Source organism: Gopherus flavomarginatus, chromosome 23 (genome assembly GCF_025201925.1).
Source record: "Gopherus flavomarginatus isolate rGopFla2 chromosome 23, rGopFla2.mat.asm, whole genome shotgun sequence".
NCBI classification, from domain to species: Eukaryota; Metazoa; Chordata; order Testudines; family Testudinidae; genus Gopherus; species Gopherus flavomarginatus.
The window spans coordinates 15701997-15718807 of record NC_066639.1 but is presented as its reverse complement, the minus strand read 5'-3'; the positions used below and the strand labels follow the sequence as shown (position 1 = coordinate 15718807).

Below are 16811 nucleotides of genomic sequence, written 5' to 3'. Positions count from 1 at the left end.
CTCGCCACCCGCAGCGGCTCAAGGACTCCCCGTCCCAGCCGCCTGGCACACGCCGCCCGGTCCCGGTGCCCGCTGCAGCCCTGCCCGCCTCCTCCGGCGGCTCCCTCCGCCCGGTCTGTCCGGTCCGACCCCGGACCCCCATTTCCCTCCTCCGGTCCGGCCCGGACCCCTGAACCGCGCTCCCCTCCGCTGCGCTGTCCCCCGTTCTCCCCCCACTACTTTCCCCCTTTCTTTCCCACTCACCCCTTTTCTTTCTTTCCCCCTTTCTTTCCCACTCACCCCTTTTCTTTCTTTCCCACTCACCCCTTTTCTTTCTTTCTTTCTTTCTTTCTCCCCCCCCCACCAGAGGATCTCGGGTCAGGTCTAACAGACCGTGCTGGGGGCTTCACTTTTTCATTTCTTCGCACAAGACCCAGGGAGCCCCCCCACCCCCCGGCCCGGGGGTCTCCGTCCCTTCCGGGGCTCCGAGCCGCCGAGATGAGGGCTGGATTTCAGCAGATCAGCAGAGAGGAGGTAAAACCGGCCGGGTGGGAGGGGGGACTGGGAGGGTTAAGGCAGAGCAAGAATATGGGGCCATTGGGAGCTGGGGGGAGCGATGAGGGCTGGGGGGGCAGCGTGGGGCGATGGAGAGCTGGGGGGAGTGATGGGGGCTGTGGGGGCAGCGTGGGGAGCTGGGGGAAGCGATGGGGCTGTGGGGGCAGTGTGGGGCGATGGGGAGCTGTGGGGAGCGATGAGGACTGGGGGCAGCATGGGGTGATGGGGAGCTGGGGGGAGTGATGGGGCTGTGGGGGCAGTGTGGGGCCATGGGGAGCTGGGGGAAGCGATGGGGGCTGTGGGGGCAGCGTAGGGCCATGGGGAGCTGGGGGGAGCGATGGGGCTGTGGGGGCAGTGTGGGGCGATGGGGAGCTGGGAGGAGCGATGGGGCTGTGGGGGCAGCGTGGGGTGATGGGGAGCTGGGGGGAGCGATGGGGCTGTGGGGGCAGCGTGGGGTGATGGGAAGCTGGGGGGAGTGGTGGGGCTGTGGGGGCAATGTGGGGCGATGGGGAGCTGGGGGAAGCGAGGGGGGCTGTGGGGGCAGTGTGGGGTGATGGGGAGCTGTGGGGACAGTATGGGGCCATGGGGAGCTGGGGGGAGCGATGGGGACTGTGGGGGCAGCGTGGGGCGATGGGGAGCTGTGGGGAGCGATGGGGGCTGGGGGGGCAGCGTGGGGCGATGTGGACCTGGGGGAAACGATGGGGGCTGTAGGGGCAGCATGGGGCCATGGGGAGCAATGGGGGCTGTGGGGGCAGCGTGGGGCCATGGGGGGCAGTGGGGAGTGATGGGGCTGAGTGGTCAGTGTGGGGCCACGAGGGGCAGCATGGGGCTGGGGGTCCAGCGTGGGGCCATGGGGAGCTGGGGGGAGCAATGGAGGCTGGGGGGGCAGTATGGGACCATGGGGAGTTGGGCGGGTGATGGGGGCTGGGGGGGCAGAGTGGGGCCATGGGGAGCTGTGGGGAGCGATGGAGGCTGGGGGGGCAGCTTGAGGCCATGGGGAGCTGTGGGCAGCAATGGGGACTATGGAGGGCAGCGTGAGGTCATGGGGAGCTGTGGGGAGCGATGGGGGCTGGGAGGCAGCATGGGGCCATTGGGAGCTGTGGGGAGCGATGGCAGCTGGGGGGCAGTGTAGGGCCATGGGGGGCAGTGGGGAGTGATGGGGCTGAGTGGTCAGTGTGGGGCCATGGGGGGCAGTGTGGGGCTATGGGGAGCTGGGGGGAGTGATGGGGGCTGTGGGGGCAGCGAGGGGAGCTGGGGGGAGTGATGGGGGCTGGGGGGCAGCGTGGGGCCATGGGGACCTGTGGGGAGCGATGGGGACTGTGGGGGGCAGCGTGGGGCCATGGGGGGAGTGCAGCTGGGACAGTGAGGGGGTGCCGGGTGGGGGACAGTATAGGCTGGGGGAAGGGGGGAGAGCGAGCCAAGCTGGGGGTGCTGGGGGGGGCTGCATCCGCCCTGATTCTCTTGGGCTTGTTGAGTTTCGGGAAGGCGCCCACACCCAACGTCTCACGTCCCTCCCCCACAGCTCCCCTCCTCCCTGGCCATAAAATCCTGCCCCCCGGCCATGGCATTAACGAGGAAAACGTGGGGCTATTTATATGCCTGCTATTGCATAACCACTCACATGTCTGTGTTATTCATCATACGTGTGCGTGGCTGGGGCTTGGCATCCAGGACATGCAGGGGCTCTGTGTGTTAACCTGTCTGTTCTGCAGCCCGGATGGGGGGGCGACAGTCTGTAGGGTGCATAGGACACGCGTGTGACACAGTGTGTCTGATCGATGTTACACAGCAGCGGCGGGCGTGTGTGTGTGTGTGTGTGTGTGTGTGTGTGTGTGTGTGTGTGTGTGTGTGTGTTAGTATGCGAAACAGCACAGGTGGGGCATCTGTATGTGTTATCTAGAACACGCGTGTGATGCCGTGTGTCTGATCGATTTTACACAGCAGCAGAAGGGGTGTATGTGTTAGAGTATGTCTACATCTACAATTTTGCAGCGCTGGTTGTTACAGCTGTATTAGTACAGCTGTATAGGGCCAGCGCTGCAGAGTGGCCACACTTACAGCAACCAGCGCTGCAAGTGGTGTTAGACGTGGCCACACTGCAGCGCTGTTGGGCGGCTTCAAGGGGGGTTCGGGGAACGCGAGAGCAAACCGGGGAAGGAGACCAGCTTCGCCGCGGTTTGCTCTCGCGTTCCCCGAACCCCCCTGCAAACCGCAGGGAAGGAGACCTGCTTGTTCGGGGAACGCGAGAGCAAACCGCGGCGAAGCTGGTCTCCTTTCCTGGTTTGCTCTCGCGTTCCCCGAACCACCCAGCAAACCGCAGGGAAGGAGACCTGCTTGCTCGGGGGTTCGGGGAACGCGAGAGCAAACCGGGGAAGGAGACCAGCTTCGCCGCGGTTTGCTCTCGCGTTCCCCGAACCCCCCTGCAAACCGCAGGGAAGGAGACCTGCTTGTTCGGGGAACGCGAGAGCAAACCGGAGAAAGAGACCAGCTTCGCCGCGGTTTGCTCTCGCGTTCCCCGAACCACCCTGCAAACCGTAGGGAAGGAGACCTGCTTGTTCGGGGAACGCGAGAGCAAACCGGGGAAGGAGACCAGCTTCGCCGCGGTTTGCTCTCGCGTTCCCGGAACCACCCAGCAAACCTCAGGGAAGGAGACCTGCTTGCTCGGGGTTCGGGGAACGCGAGAGCAAACCGGGGAAGGAGACCAGCTTGATTACCAGAGGCTTCCTCAGGTATGCTGGGATACCTGCTTATTCCACGGAGGTCAAGAAAAGCGCTGGTAAGTGTCTATACTTGATTACCAGCGCTGGATCACCAGCGCCGGATCCTCTACACCCGAGACAAAACGGGAGTATGGCCAGCGCTGCAAACAGGGAGTTGCAGCGCTGGTGGTGCCCTGCAGATGTGTACACCTCCTAAGTTGCAGCGCTGTAACTCCCTCACCAGCGCTGCAACTTTCTGATGTAGACAAGCCCTCAGTGTGAGATACAGCACAGGTGGGGCATCTCTGTGTGTTATCTAGAACACGCGTGTGACGATGTGTGGTTGATCGATGTTACACAGCGGCAGCGGGGGGGTGTTAATGTGAGATACAGCACAGGTGGGGCACCTCTGCATGTTATCTGGAACACACGTGTGACCCCATGTGGCTGGCCCAGGTGCATACGTGTGGCTGGCGTATCAGCTATTCTGGTCCATTTCATGAGGGTAAAAAGCATCAATTTCCTGATTTCAGCCCAGCTTGGAAGGCAGCGCAGAAGTAAGGGTGCAATACCAGCCCCCCCAAATAACCTTGTGACCCCCCCGCAACTCCCTTTTGGGTCAGGACCCCCAATTTGAGAAACACTGGTCTCCCCCGTGAAATCTGTATAGGATAGGGTAAAAGCTTACCAGATTTCATGGGTGGGGGGCCAGATTTCACGGTGGAAGAAACCAGATTTCACGGTGGGGAAACCAGATTTCACGGGGGAGGAGACCAGATTTCATGGTGGAATAGACCAAATTTCATGGTGGAAGAGACCAAATTTCATGGGGTGGGCATGGGGGGGGAGAGACCAGATTTCATGGGGTGGGGGGAGACAAGATTTCACGGGGGGGGGGAGACCAGATTTCACAGTCTATGATTTGTTTTTCATGGCCGTGGATTTGGCAGGGCCCCATGTACAGCACACATGAGCAGTCAGTGTGTTCCATAGCACACACATGTGACGCCTTGTATAGGATGGTGGCTTTTGTTTCACGGGACACGTGCAGGACGTTGGGCAGCTGTGTTATCTGGAACACATGTCTGGGGCTGTATAGCCAGGCCGTGTTACAGAGCACGCAGGAGAGGGATTGTGGGCCTATGTTATAGACAACACGTGTGGTAATCTGATATATGTTTTGTCACACACGGGGTACCGCACAGGATCTTTTCAGGGGGAATCAGGCAAAACACCACATTTATTAGTAATACATGTATTCATTAACACTGTATCATATGCATATGATATATTACACACACACACACGCACACTGTGGTGTCATGTCAGGTCTGGGTTATGTAGCACACGCATGTGGTGATGTGTCAGGGCTGGGTTACACAGCACATGTGTGGTGTTGTGTCAGGTCTGTGTTACATAGCAGATGTGTTTGGTGTTGTCAGGTCTGGGTTACATCGCACAGGCATGTGGTGTTGTGTCAGGGTTGGGTTACACAGCACATGTGTGGTGTTGTGTCAGCTCTGTGTTACATAGCACATGTGTTTGGTGTTGTCAGGTCTGGGTTACGTCGCACACTCCTGTGGTGTTGTGTCAGGGTTGGGTTACATAGCACATGGGTGGTGTTGTGTCAGCTCTGTGTTACATAGCACGTGTTTGGTGTTGTCAGGTCTGGGTTACGTCGCACACTCCTGTGGTGCTGTGTCAGGGCTGGGTTACATAGCACATGGGTGGTGTTGTGTCAGCTCTGTGTTACATAGCACATGTGTTTGGTGTTGTTAGGTCTGGGTTACGTTGCACACGTGTGTGGTGTTGTGTTAGGTTTGTGTTACCTAGCACACACGTGTGATGTCATGTTGTTGTTACCAATTAGTTGCTCCCCATAACTGGACTGGCCAGGTGAGTTAGATTGGGGGATGGGGTGGAGCCGGGCCTCTGCCAATCCGGATCGATGTTCCCATGTGGACAAGACGAGACCCGGGGTCCTCTGCAAGACACCTTACCTTTACAGCCGCTTCCCTCTCCTGCGAATCTGTACCAGCTCCAAAATGTGTGTCCGCTGGTCCTTTGTGCTGCTTCCTTGTGGGTGTCGTCCCAGTGCGGCACAGAGGGTGTTTCCAAAGGAAGGTGCTGGCTTCTAACCCCCGAGGCCATCGGTGTGTCTGCTCCTCTTTAACGAGCCCACTGGACACGTTTTACTGTCCTTGGGTCCGGCTCCCAGCCCCTCTGCAAGGGTTGCAGCTGTCTGGAGGTGCCGCCTTCCACACCTATGTCACACCTCGTTCAGTCAACACGGCAATTGACTAAGGGAGTGTGTGTGTGGGGGGGGAGATCTTATTCTACTGCTAGCAAAAAGACATTTTCCTTCTACTTTAACTCTCCTTAGGGGCTAGAACATGATCCCAGGGCTTAACACCAACTTTTCTGTACGTTTGTCTACACAGGGATCTCGGACAAAGTTCCTATATCAAAGGCCTTGGCGCAAAATTGTAGGAAAACAGCTTATACAGGGCTATACGGAGAAGCATAATACAAAGTCATATGAAAGTTACGTGAAGATGCTTAATACATCTTCGTCTACAGAGTGGGCAGTGGGTTTAGAAGACACGTGTCCCTTATAGTGGGGGAGTGTGTCTGTTATTCTGAACACGTGTGGGGGCCCCTTGTGTCTTGGCTATGTTATGCTGCACGTGTGGGGGAACCGTGCATCTGAATACGCCACACATGGGAGGGTTAAAATGTCCTATGTGCTACAGACCATATATGTGACACTTTCTGTTGTACTGGACACAGGGGGAAAGTGCCTGTTATACTGAACACGCATGTGGCACTTTGTAGCTGGCCTGCGTCATGTAGCACATGTGAGGATAAATGGGCCTATTATAACACATACCTGGGTGTCGTGTCAGGTCTGTGTTAGGTGCTACATGCATGTGGTGTGTCAGGGCTGGGTTACGTAGCACACATGTGGTGTTGTGTCAGGTCTGTGTTACCTAGCACACACATTTGGTGTCATCAGATCTGTGTTACCTAGCAGACGTGTGAGGTGTCATGTCAGGTCTGTCTTACCTAGCACATGCATGTGGTGTTGTGTTAGGTCTGTCTTATGTAGCACATGCATGTGGTGTCATGTTAGGTCTGTGTTACCTAGCACATGCATGTGGTATCATGTGTGTCCTAGGTAACACAGACCTGACATGTGGTGGTGTGTCAGATCTGTGTTATGGAGCACACATGTGTGGTGTCATGTCAGGTCTGTCTTACCTAGCACACACGTGGGGTGTCATGTTAGGTCTGTGTTACCTTGCACACATGTATGGTGTCATGTCAGGTCTGTGTTAGGTAGCACATGCATGTGGTGTGTCAGGGCTGGGTTATGTAGCACACGTGTGGTGTTGTGTTAGGTCTGTGTTACACAGCACATGCGTTTGGTGTCATGTCAGGTCTGTGTTACCTAGGACACGCATGTGGTGTCATGTCAGGTCTGTGTTACCTAGGACACGCATGTGGTGTCATGTCAGGTCTGTGTTACCTAGGACACGCATGTGGTGTCATGTCAGGTCTGTGTTACCTAGGACACGTGTGTGGTGTTGTGTCAGGTCTGTGTTATGGAGCACACACCTATGGTGTCATGTCAGGTCTGTGTTATCTAGGACACGTGTGCCTCCCCCACACAGTTTTCCACTGCCCCCGTCAGTGACACTGAGTCAGTAGCCAGAGGGGACTTTTCATTGGGGGGGTGCTGTGGGGTTTGGGGGGGTTCGTACAGAGGAGGAGGGGCTGGTGATGTGGGTACGGGGGGGCAGCGCTGCCCCCTGCTGGAGAGTGTGTGTGTGTGTGTGTGTGGTGCCCTCTGCTGGAGAGAATCAGGGTGTGTGTCAGTGTGTGTGTGTGTGTGTGTGCGTGTGTGCACGCAGAGTGCTGCCCCCGGCTCTAGGGAATCAAAGTGTGTGTGTGTGTGTGCTTGTGGTATATGTGTGTGTGTGGTGTGTGTGTGTGATTGTGTGTGCTTGTGGTATGTGTGTGTGTGGTGTGTGTATGTGATTGTGTGTGCTTGTGGTATGTGTTTATCAGTGGGTGTGTGTGATTGTGTGTGCTTGTGGTATGTGTGTGTGGTGTGTGTGTGTCAGTGGGTGTGTGTGATTGTGTGTGCTTGTGGAATGTGTGTGTGTCTGTGTGTGGGGTGTATGTTTGTATGGGTGTGTGTGATTGTGTGTGTATAGAGTGCTGCCCCCTGCTGAAGGGAATCGGGTGAGTGTCTGTGTGTCTGTGTGTGTCTGTGTGAGGCACAGAGAGGGAGGCCTTGCGTTCACTGTGCACACGGCCGGGGGGGGTGTGTGGGAGGATGCAGAAAAATGTGGACCACAATTTGCCTTTGGTCTGTTTGTATAAGCAGGATTTGCATACAGGCCTGGTGTGTGTGTGACTTGTGCATGTGTGACTCGTTTGTGTGATGTGTGTGTGTGAGTGACTTGTGCGTGTGACTCACTTGTGTGACGTGTGTGTGACTTGTGCATGTGAGACTCATTTGTGACGTGTGTGTGTGTGAGTGACTTGTGCATGTCACTTGTTTGTGCAGCATGTGTGTGTATGTGTAACTTATGCGTGTGTGACTTGTTTGTGTGACGTGTGTGTGAGTGAGTGATGTGTGTGTGTGATAGGTGTGTGTGTGAGAGTGATTTGTGTGTGTGTGTGACTAATTTGTATGAGGTGTGTGTGTGAGTGACGTGTGTGTGTGACTCATATGTGCACAAGTGTGTGAGTGCAGCATGTTCTGTGTGTTTGCACGGAGGAATGGGGTGCGTATAGGGGGGGACTCTGGGTCCCCCGTCGGGCCCCCGCACACAGCTCAAGTGTATCCCTTCCCCCATCTCCCACCCCAGTCCCCTCAGCCAGCCCCCCACCGGAAGCTGGCGCCCCCTAGAGGGGACAGGCCTCTGCCCCATTCCCCGCCCCCCTGAGCCAGCCAGGCCCCACCCTGGGGCTTGGGGGGGGGGGCAGCGAGGAGGCAGACCCGCCCCAGCCTTTCACTGTTTACCTTTCCTGGGCATCCGGGCTCTGGGGCTTTTCCTAATAAGGGCTTATTTCGGCCAAGGCTTTTCTGGGGCAGGGCCCAGCCCTTCCAGGCCATCAGCATGAGGACAGGGGTGGGGAGTTGGCGGGGGGGTGGGAAGGGATCTGTCCCCCCTGTTTTATAATCCCCCCCCTCACACACACACACTGATAGGCGGGGTGCTAATCCTTGATATTTCCGGGGAGCCCTCCACCGACCCCCGTGGCCTCACCAATGCCTGAGGGGTCAGCGCTGGGGCTGGGAGGGACGGGTAGATGGTGTGTGTGTGTGTGTGTGTGTGTGTGTGTGTGTGCAGAGGGCTCCCCAAACCCATGCTCCCCCCCACCGCCACCACGGGGATATGGCCTTGTCGGGGGTCTGTCCATGCAGAGAGAACAGTGGATGAAATCAGGGGTGGTATTTTGGGGTGTGGGGGGGACTGCATTGGAGCAGAATGAATGAACCTTCAGTGTCCGATCCCTCCCAGAGCTGGGGAGAGAACCCAGGAGTCCTGGCTCCCAGCCCCCCCTGCTCTGACCCACCAGCCCCCACTCCCCTCCCAGAGCTGGGGAGAGAACCCAGGAGTCCTGGCTCCCAGCCCCCTCCCCCCGCTCTAACCATCCGTCTCCACTCCCCTCCTGGAGCTGGGGAGAGAACCCAGGAGTCCTGGCTCCCAGCCTCCCTTGCTCCGACCCACCAGCCCCTACTCCCCTCCCAGAGCCAGGGAGAGAACCCAGGAGTCCTGGCTCCCAGCCCTCCCTGCTCTGACCCACCAGCCCCCACTCCCCTCCCAGAGCCAGGAGAGAACCCAGGAGTCCTGGCTCCAAGCCCCCCCTGCTCTAACCAGTAGACCGTACTGTCTCTCCCCCTCCCCCACTCAGAGGTGCAGTTGTGCCTGATTCGATGCCAAGTGCCCAACCTTGTCTGCCAGCCACAGAGGTGCCCTGCCCTTTAAGTCGGGCCCTGGGGTGGGGGCGGGGTACGTGGGTTATGCAATTGTTTCTCACTCTGTGCAGCGCCCGGCGCGCCGGGGCCCCGATCTCGGTCGGGGGGGTCATGTGGGAATTGGAACTGGAAGCAGATGATGGCAGGGGAAGCGACCAGGCCAGGCTTAGTCAGAGGACAAGGGGATGTGCGAGCTCGCACGTATGCTGCCAAATCCTTACGTGTTTGCACGACGGGGGGGCACATTACCCTTCTTCCGGCGTGCGAGGCGATGTAAGCCCTGTCTGGGTTTGCACGAGGCTTTGCCTTCTCTCCGTAGTCACGCAGAGGCGGGGCAAACCTGGGCACCGTTGCACGGGGTCGTGCAACTTGCACGGGGGTGGGCGTGCAATGCTCTCAGTGTTTGCACACCCATTGCTGTGAACTGTCCCGCAGTGGTGCTGGGTGTGCAAGGAGGTGGTGCCGGGGATGCGGGGAGTTCACCTGCAGGGGGCGCCCCTTGTGTCTCCGCAGGAGGACGAAGTCCCGCCGGACGCCGGGCCGGGGATAACCTCGACCCTGGTGCTGTCGGTCTTCACGGCCGTGCTCGGGTCCCTGCAGTGTGGGTACAACATCGGTGTCATAAATGCCCCCCAAAAGGTAAGAGATTCCCCCCAACACACTTTCCCCTCTAGGGGGCGCCGGCTCCCACCCGGCCCCAGGGCAGGGTCTAGCTGGCTCGGGGGGGTGGGGAATGGGGCAGGGGGCACATCCCCCTCAGCGTCACCCCTAAGGAAGAGGGAGTGTGGAGCTGAGCGGAGGGGGGCCCAGGGCTGCGGGTGGGGAGTGAGGGGCACCAGGCAGTGACCCCCTTTTTCCCCCCCGACCCCCCCCCCAGATCATCGAGCAGAACTATAACGCCACCTGGCTGGCGCGGCACAACGCGTCCATCGAGCTCTCCACGCTCACCACCCTCTGGTCCCTGTCGGTCGCCATCTTCTCCATCGGGGGCATGATCTCCTCCTTCCTGGTGGGGGTCATCTCTGAGTGGCTGGGCAGGTAACCCCCCGCTGCCACCCACTTGGGGGGGGCAGTCTGGGCAGGCGGGACTGGCCCCAGGGGGTGCTAGGGGGCGCTGTGGGGCAGGGAGCAGGGCGGGGGCAGCAGGGGGCGCTCTCCCCTGGCAGGGGGCTGGCCCCAGGGCGGCGCTAGGGGGCTCTATGGGGCAGGGTGCGGGGTTGGGGCTCAGCAGGGGGCGCTCTCCCCTGGCAGGGGGCTGGCCCCAGGGTGGCGCTAGGGGGCGCTAGGGGGCAGGGAGCAGGGCGGGGGCAGCAGGGGGCGCTCTCCCCTGGCAGGGGGCTGGCCCCAGGGGGTGCTAGGGGGCGCTGTGGGGCAGGGTGCGGGGTTGGGGCTCAGCAGGGGGCGCTCTCCCCTGGCAGGGGGCTGTCCCCAGGGCAGCACTAGGGGGCACTGCGGGGCAGGGAGTGGGGCAGGGGGCGCTGTGGTGTGGGGGGCGGGGCAGCCAGTAGGGGTCTGATCGGGGGGGGGTCAGGGCATATGGGGCCGGGGTCCCGGGTGTCTCAGCCTCTCTCCCCCCCCCAGGAAGCGGGCCATGATTATCAATAACGCCCTGGCCTTCCTGGGAGGGGCCCTCATGGGGCTGGCCAAGCTGGGCTGCTCCTACGAGATGATGATCCTCGGCCGGTTCCTGATTGGTGCCTACTCAGGTAACGGACAGCGCCCGTGGGCCAATCGGATGGCAGGGGTGGGGGGAGGTGATCTGGGGGCCCCGCCTAGGAGCATGGGGTGAGGTGCGAGGCCAGGGGGTGGGGGAGTGGGTGCTATGGGGGATGGGTGGGGCCATGGGTCAGGATGTGGATGGGTGGGGTGGACGGAGGTGGGTGGGGGCCGCCATTGGGTTCTGCATGTCACAGATACCACCCCCCATCATTAGCATACAAGCCCCACCTTTTAAAGGGGCACTGTGTATGTGAGGGGGCGGTCACCACCTTATGCCTCAACTTCCCCCCACAGACCTAGGGGGCACGCTCCCCCATCCCGCCCAGACATCCTGCTAATCTGCGGTTCCCCTCTCCTCTCCCCCAGGGCTGGTATCTGGCTTGGTCCCCATGTACGTGGGTGAAATTTCCCCCACCCACCTGCGGGGGGCGCTGGGGACCCTGCACCAGCTGGCCCTCGTCATCGGGATACTCATTGCCCAGGTAATGGGCGCTCGGGGGGCACCGGAGGGCACGGGATCTGGCTCGGTCACGCGGGGGGCGCAGCAGGGGGTGCCGGCCTGAAATCTCCCTGTCTCCGCCCCCGGCAGGTGTTGGGGCTGGACTCCCTCCTCGGCAGCCCCGAGCTCTGGCCCCTGCTCCTGGGGCTGACCGTGGCCCCCTCGGCCCTGCAGCTGGTGCTGTTCCCCTTCTGCCCCGAGAGCCCCCGGTACCTCTACATCATCCGCAACAAGGAGTCCAAGGCCAAAGAGAGTGAGTGTCCCGCCACGGGCCCCGCTTCCGCCCGCCCACCCGTCCTGCCGATTGTCCACCTGTCCTGCTGTCCGTCCACCCGTCCCCTCTTCCGCCCGCCCACCCGTCCTGCCGATCGTCCACCCATCCCCTCTTCCGCCCGCCCACCCGTCCTGCCGTCTGTCCACCCGTCCTGCCGTCTGTCCACCCACTCCCGCTTCCGCCCGCCCACCCGTCCTGCCGATCGTCCACCCGTCCCCTCTTCCGCCCGCCCACCCGTGCTACCGATCGTCCACCCGTCCTGCCGTCTGTCCACCCGTCCCCTCTTCCGCCCACCCACCCGCTCCCACTTCCGCCCGCCCACCCGTCCTGCCGATCGTCCACCCGTCCTGCCGTCTGTCCACCCACTCCCGCTTCCGCCCGCCCACCCGTCCTGCCGATCGTCCACCCGTCCTGCCGTCTGTCCACCCATCCCCTCTTCCGCCCGCTCATCCGTCCTGCCGATCGTCCACCCGTCCTGCCGTCTGTCCAGCCGTCCCCTCTTCCGCACGCCCACCCGCTCCCACTTCCGCCCGCCCACCCGTCCTGCCGATCGTCCACGCGTCCTGCTGTCTGTCCACCCGTCCCCTCTTCCGCCCGCCCACCCGTCCTGCCGATCGTCCACCCGTCCTGCCGTCTGTCCACCCACTCCCGCTTCCGCCCACCCACCCGTCCTGCCGTCTGTCCACCCGTCCCCTCTTCCGCCTGCCCATCCGTCCTGCCGATCGTCCACCCATCCCGCCCTCTGTCCACCCGTCCCCTCTTCCGCCCGCCCACCCGCTCCCACTTCCGCCCACCCACCCGTCCTGCCAATTGTCCACCCGTCCTGCCGTCCGTCCACCCGTCCCCTCTTCTGCCCGCCCACCCGTCCTGCCGTCTGTCCACCCGTCCCCACTTCCGTCCGTCCACCCCTCCCTGCTTCCAACCCGTCCTGCCGTCCGTCCACCCGTCCCCGCTTCCATCCGTCCACCTGTCCCCTCTTCCGTCCGCCCACCCGTCCGTCCACTCGTCCCCACTTCCACCCATCCGCCCCCTCTTCTGCCCGCCCGCCCACCTGTCCTTCTGTCCACCCGTCTCTGCTTCCGCCCGCCCACCCGTCCTGCCATCCGTCCACCCGTCACCTTCTGCCTGCCCATTCGTCCCCTCTTCCGCCCACCCACCTCTCCTTCCATCTGTCCATCTGTCCCCTCTTCCACCCGCCCGTCCTTCCATCTGTCCATCCGTCCCCTTCCGCCCGCCCACCTTTCCTGCCATCTGTCCACTCATCCCCTCTTCCGCCCACCCGCCCGTCCTTCTGCCCGTCCATCCGTCCCTTCTGCCCACCCACCTGTCCTTCCATCTGTCCACCCATCCCTGCTTCCGCCCGCCCACCCGTCCTGCCGTCTGTCAGCCCATCCCCTCTTCAGCCCGCCTATCCATCCGTCCCCTCTTCTGCCCATCCCTTTCCTCTTCTGCCCATCCATCCGTCCATCTGTCCATCCATCCCCTCTTCTACCCATCTATCTGTCCATCCCTTTATCTATCCAGCCACCCATCCCGCTAACTCAATAGTTCTCGACCTATTTACCATTCTGGGCTGCATCCAGTGCTACATCTATGGCCTTGAGCATGTCACATGGGCCCCAGCTCTGTGCTGATTGGGTGGCTAGTGGCCCACGGTCCGCAGTTTGGGAACCACTGATCTAACCGATCTCTCCCTTCCAAATCCTACTTACCTATCCACTCGTCGCTCCACCCATCCATCCCTCTGTCCACCCGTCCATCCTCTCTTCTTTATCCCTCCATCCAGCTACCCATCCATGACTCCAGTATCCAACCCCCTCCGTCCATTCCCTTATCTATCCATCCCTCCATCTCCGATCCGTCGATCCATCCATCCACTCACCCATCCATTGCCCTCTCTACCCATCCATGATTCATGTATCCACCCTTCTGTCCCCATCTATCTACCCATCCATCTAATCCATCCCTCCAACCCATTTATTAATCCATCCATCCACCCCAATTCATCCATCTATCCATCCCCCAATCCATCCATCCACTCCCATCTATCTACCCACTCATCTGTCCATCCCCAATCCACCACTCCATCCCAATCTACCTACCTACCTATGCGTTCATTCCCAACCCATCCCTCCATCCCCATCTACCTACCCATCTGTCCATCCCCCAACCCATCCCTCTATCCCCATCTACCTACCTACCCATCTGTCCATCTCCAACCCACCACTCCAACACCATCTACTTACCTACCCGTCTGTCCATCTCTAATCCATCCCTCCATCCCCAACCCATCCGTCCCCATCTATCTACTCATCCATCCCCAACCCATCCATCCCCATCTATCTACCTACCATCGCTCCAATCCCTCCATCCCCGTGAGTTGTCCCATCCATCTGTCCATCCGCCATCCCTCGGTCCGTCACCGCTCCGTCCATCGCTGTCCCCGCGCCGGCAGGTTTGAAGCGGCTGACGGGGCGCAGCGACGTGAGCGAGGCCCTGACAGAGATGAAGGAGGAGAAGCGACGCATGGACATGGAACGCAAGGTCTCCATCACCCAGCTCTTCCGCTGCCGGATCTATCGCCAGCCGCTGCTCATCGCTGTGGTGCTCCAGCTGTCCCAGCAGCTCTCCGGCATCAATGCGGTGAGGGGAGGCGGGGCTTGGCTGGAGGAGGAGCCTGGGGAAGATGGGGCGGGGCCTGGAGATGGGGATGGGGCTTGGTGGGGGGTGGGGCTTTGGGGAGATGGTGGGAGGAACCTGAGGAAATGGGGATGGAGCTAGGTGAATGGCTGGGGGTGGATCCTGGGGGGAACTGGGGTGGAGCCTGGATGGGAGAGATGGGGATGGAGTTTGCTTGTGGGGTGGGGTCTGGGAGAATTGGGGCAGAGCCTGGTTGGGAGAGAAGAGGGTGGAGCTTGCTGGGGGTGGGGCTTGGGAGAATCAGGGCGGAGCCTGGATGGGAGAGATGGGGGAATTGGGGGGCTGAGTCTACCTGACCAGAATGGGGGTGGAGTCTGACAGGGAGTTTGGTTGGGGGGGAGGAGCTTGGCAGATGGGGTTGGAACCGGAGAAGGAAGGAGCCTGGTGGATGGGGTGGAGCCTGAAGGAGAAGCGGGAGCAAAGTGAGACCCCATGGGATCTGGGGGGCGGGGGTCCCACTTGGGCCAGCTCTGACCTCCCCTTCTCTGCCCCCCAGATATTCTATTACTCCACCAGTATCTTTGAGTCAGCCGGGCTGGAACAGCCCGTGTTCGCCACGATCGGCGCTGGGGCCATCAACGCTGCCTTCACCGTTGTCTCGGTAAGAGACCCCCCCAGCCAGCCGCCCCTTGGGGGTGTCCATCCACACCCCTCCCAAATCTTATTTCTGTCGCCCTTGTCTCTCCCTCCCTCTCTCCACAAGCTGTTCTTGGTGGAACGGGCAGGTCGCCGGACGCTGCACTTGGTGGGGCTGGCAGGCATGATGGTGTGTGCCGTGGTGATGACGGTGGCATTGGTGTATCTGGTGAGTAGCTGGGAAATGGGAGTCTCGGGCTGAGCACGGCGTCCCCCGTAGGGCTGCGCTGGGGCATCAGCACTGACGGCCACCACCCGCAGTGCGGGTTCTCAGCCCCGTCTCTTTCCCCCGCCAGGATCGGGTGCCGGCCATGAGCTACATCAGCATGGTGGCCATCTTCGGCTTCGTGGCTTTCTTCGAGATCGGGCCGGGGCCCATCCCGTGGTTCATCGTGGCCGAGCTGTTCAGCCAGGGGCCCCGCCCGGCGGCCATGGCAGTGGCCGGGGGCTGCAATTGGACCTGCAACTTCATTATCGGCATGGCCTTCCAGTCCATGGCGGTGAGTGCGCCCTGCACAGGCGGGCACATGCAAAGCAACTCTCGGGGTGTGGGTATGCACCCGTGTGCACCCACACCACCACACAACGCTGTGCACGCACACGTGCAATGCTACACAACTGTATTTAGATACGCATGAGCACACAGGCGGCAAAATCGTGAATGCTGGCCGTTATGACTGGGAATATGCCGGTGGGCAGGGGGGCACAGACCCACAGCAGGGCTGGGAACAAGCCGGCATAGGAGAGACTGCAGCCACGGGTGGACAAATGGCATCTCACATGCGCTCGCTGGCAAAACCAGCCCGCACCTCCCTTTGCATCCAGCACTCACCCCTCCTCTCCTCTCCCGTAGGATGCCTGCGGGCCGTACGTCTTCCTCATCTTCGCAGCCCTCCTCCTTGGTTTCTTCCTCTTCACCTACTTCAAAGTCCCTGAGACGCGGGGCCGGACCTTCGATCAGATTGCTGCCGCGTTCCGACGCACCCCGTCTCTATTAGACCACGAAGTCAAACCTTCCACCGAGCTGGACTGTCTGGGGCCAGACGACAACGCCTGACGTGGGGCAGGAGCAATCGGCCAGAGAGAGAGAGAGACACGAGGAATGTAACCGTAACCCAGCACTTTAATGACACAGCAAGGTTTAGAGATTTTTAGGTTAGTTGTTTTGTTTTTAGCTTTGTGGGGTTTATTTTTAAGATTATATATATATATATAGAGAGAGAGAGAAAGAGTGATTGTGGTGTGTGTGTGTGTGTGTGTGTGTGTGTGTGTGTGTGTCAGAGGTATGGAGATAAAGACGTGTTGGGAGCTGCGGAAGGAGGTCAGTTAAGTGACAAAGGAAGGGGAAGCTGGAGGAGAATCCAGCTCAGCTGGGTGCACATTCTTGGAATCGGAGATGGGGAAAAGACCTCCCCGAGACCATATCCAGCAGCTGGAACAGATGTTCAGGCATTCCCGAGCAATGTATGACACTAGTAGGCTCCAGAACTGTTGACTCCAATGGTTGGAGTAGATTCTGCGTCAACTCAGGGACAGGAGACTTTTCTGTTGATGAGAATGCAAAACTGTGGTGGAGTTCTTTCGATCCTAGAAGGAGAATGCAAAACTGTGGTGGAGTTCTTTCGATCCTACTGAACGGTCCCGCCGCTGTCAACGGAGTTGAGCCAAAGGGCCAGAACAAGCATGACCTCATCACGTTCTCTAATGCCGAGAGTTAGAAAGGTTGGAGCAAGAAGGCCGGGCGTCATGGACGCC

At 60.3% G+C, this 16811-nt stretch overlaps 1 protein-coding gene across 2 annotated transcripts; it reads left to right on the top strand.

The window, feature by feature from the left end:
- The first annotated feature begins 333 nt into the window (after positions 1 to 333).
- On the top strand, positions 334 to 16640 carry SLC2A4 (solute carrier family 2 member 4). 2 transcript variants are annotated; one of them, XM_050933294.1, is made up of 11 exons: positions 334 to 513; positions 9742 to 9867; positions 10106 to 10266; positions 10810 to 10934; positions 11314 to 11429; positions 11537 to 11699; positions 14176 to 14363; positions 14917 to 15021; positions 15124 to 15225; positions 15353 to 15556; positions 15910 to 16640. In XM_050933294.1, exons 1-11 carry the CDS (start codon positions 478 to 480, stop codon positions 16111 to 16113), a joined length of 1530 nt encoding a protein of 509 aa, XP_050789251.1. In that variant the 5' UTR covers positions 334 to 477; the 3' UTR covers positions 16114 to 16640. The 2 variants fall into 2 exon arrangements, with proteins under 2 accessions (XP_050789251.1, XP_050789250.1); XM_050933293.1 differs by lacking the exon at positions 334 to 513 and having other exon boundaries at positions 9682 to 9867.
- The last annotated feature ends 171 nt before the right edge of the window (positions 16641 to 16811 follow it).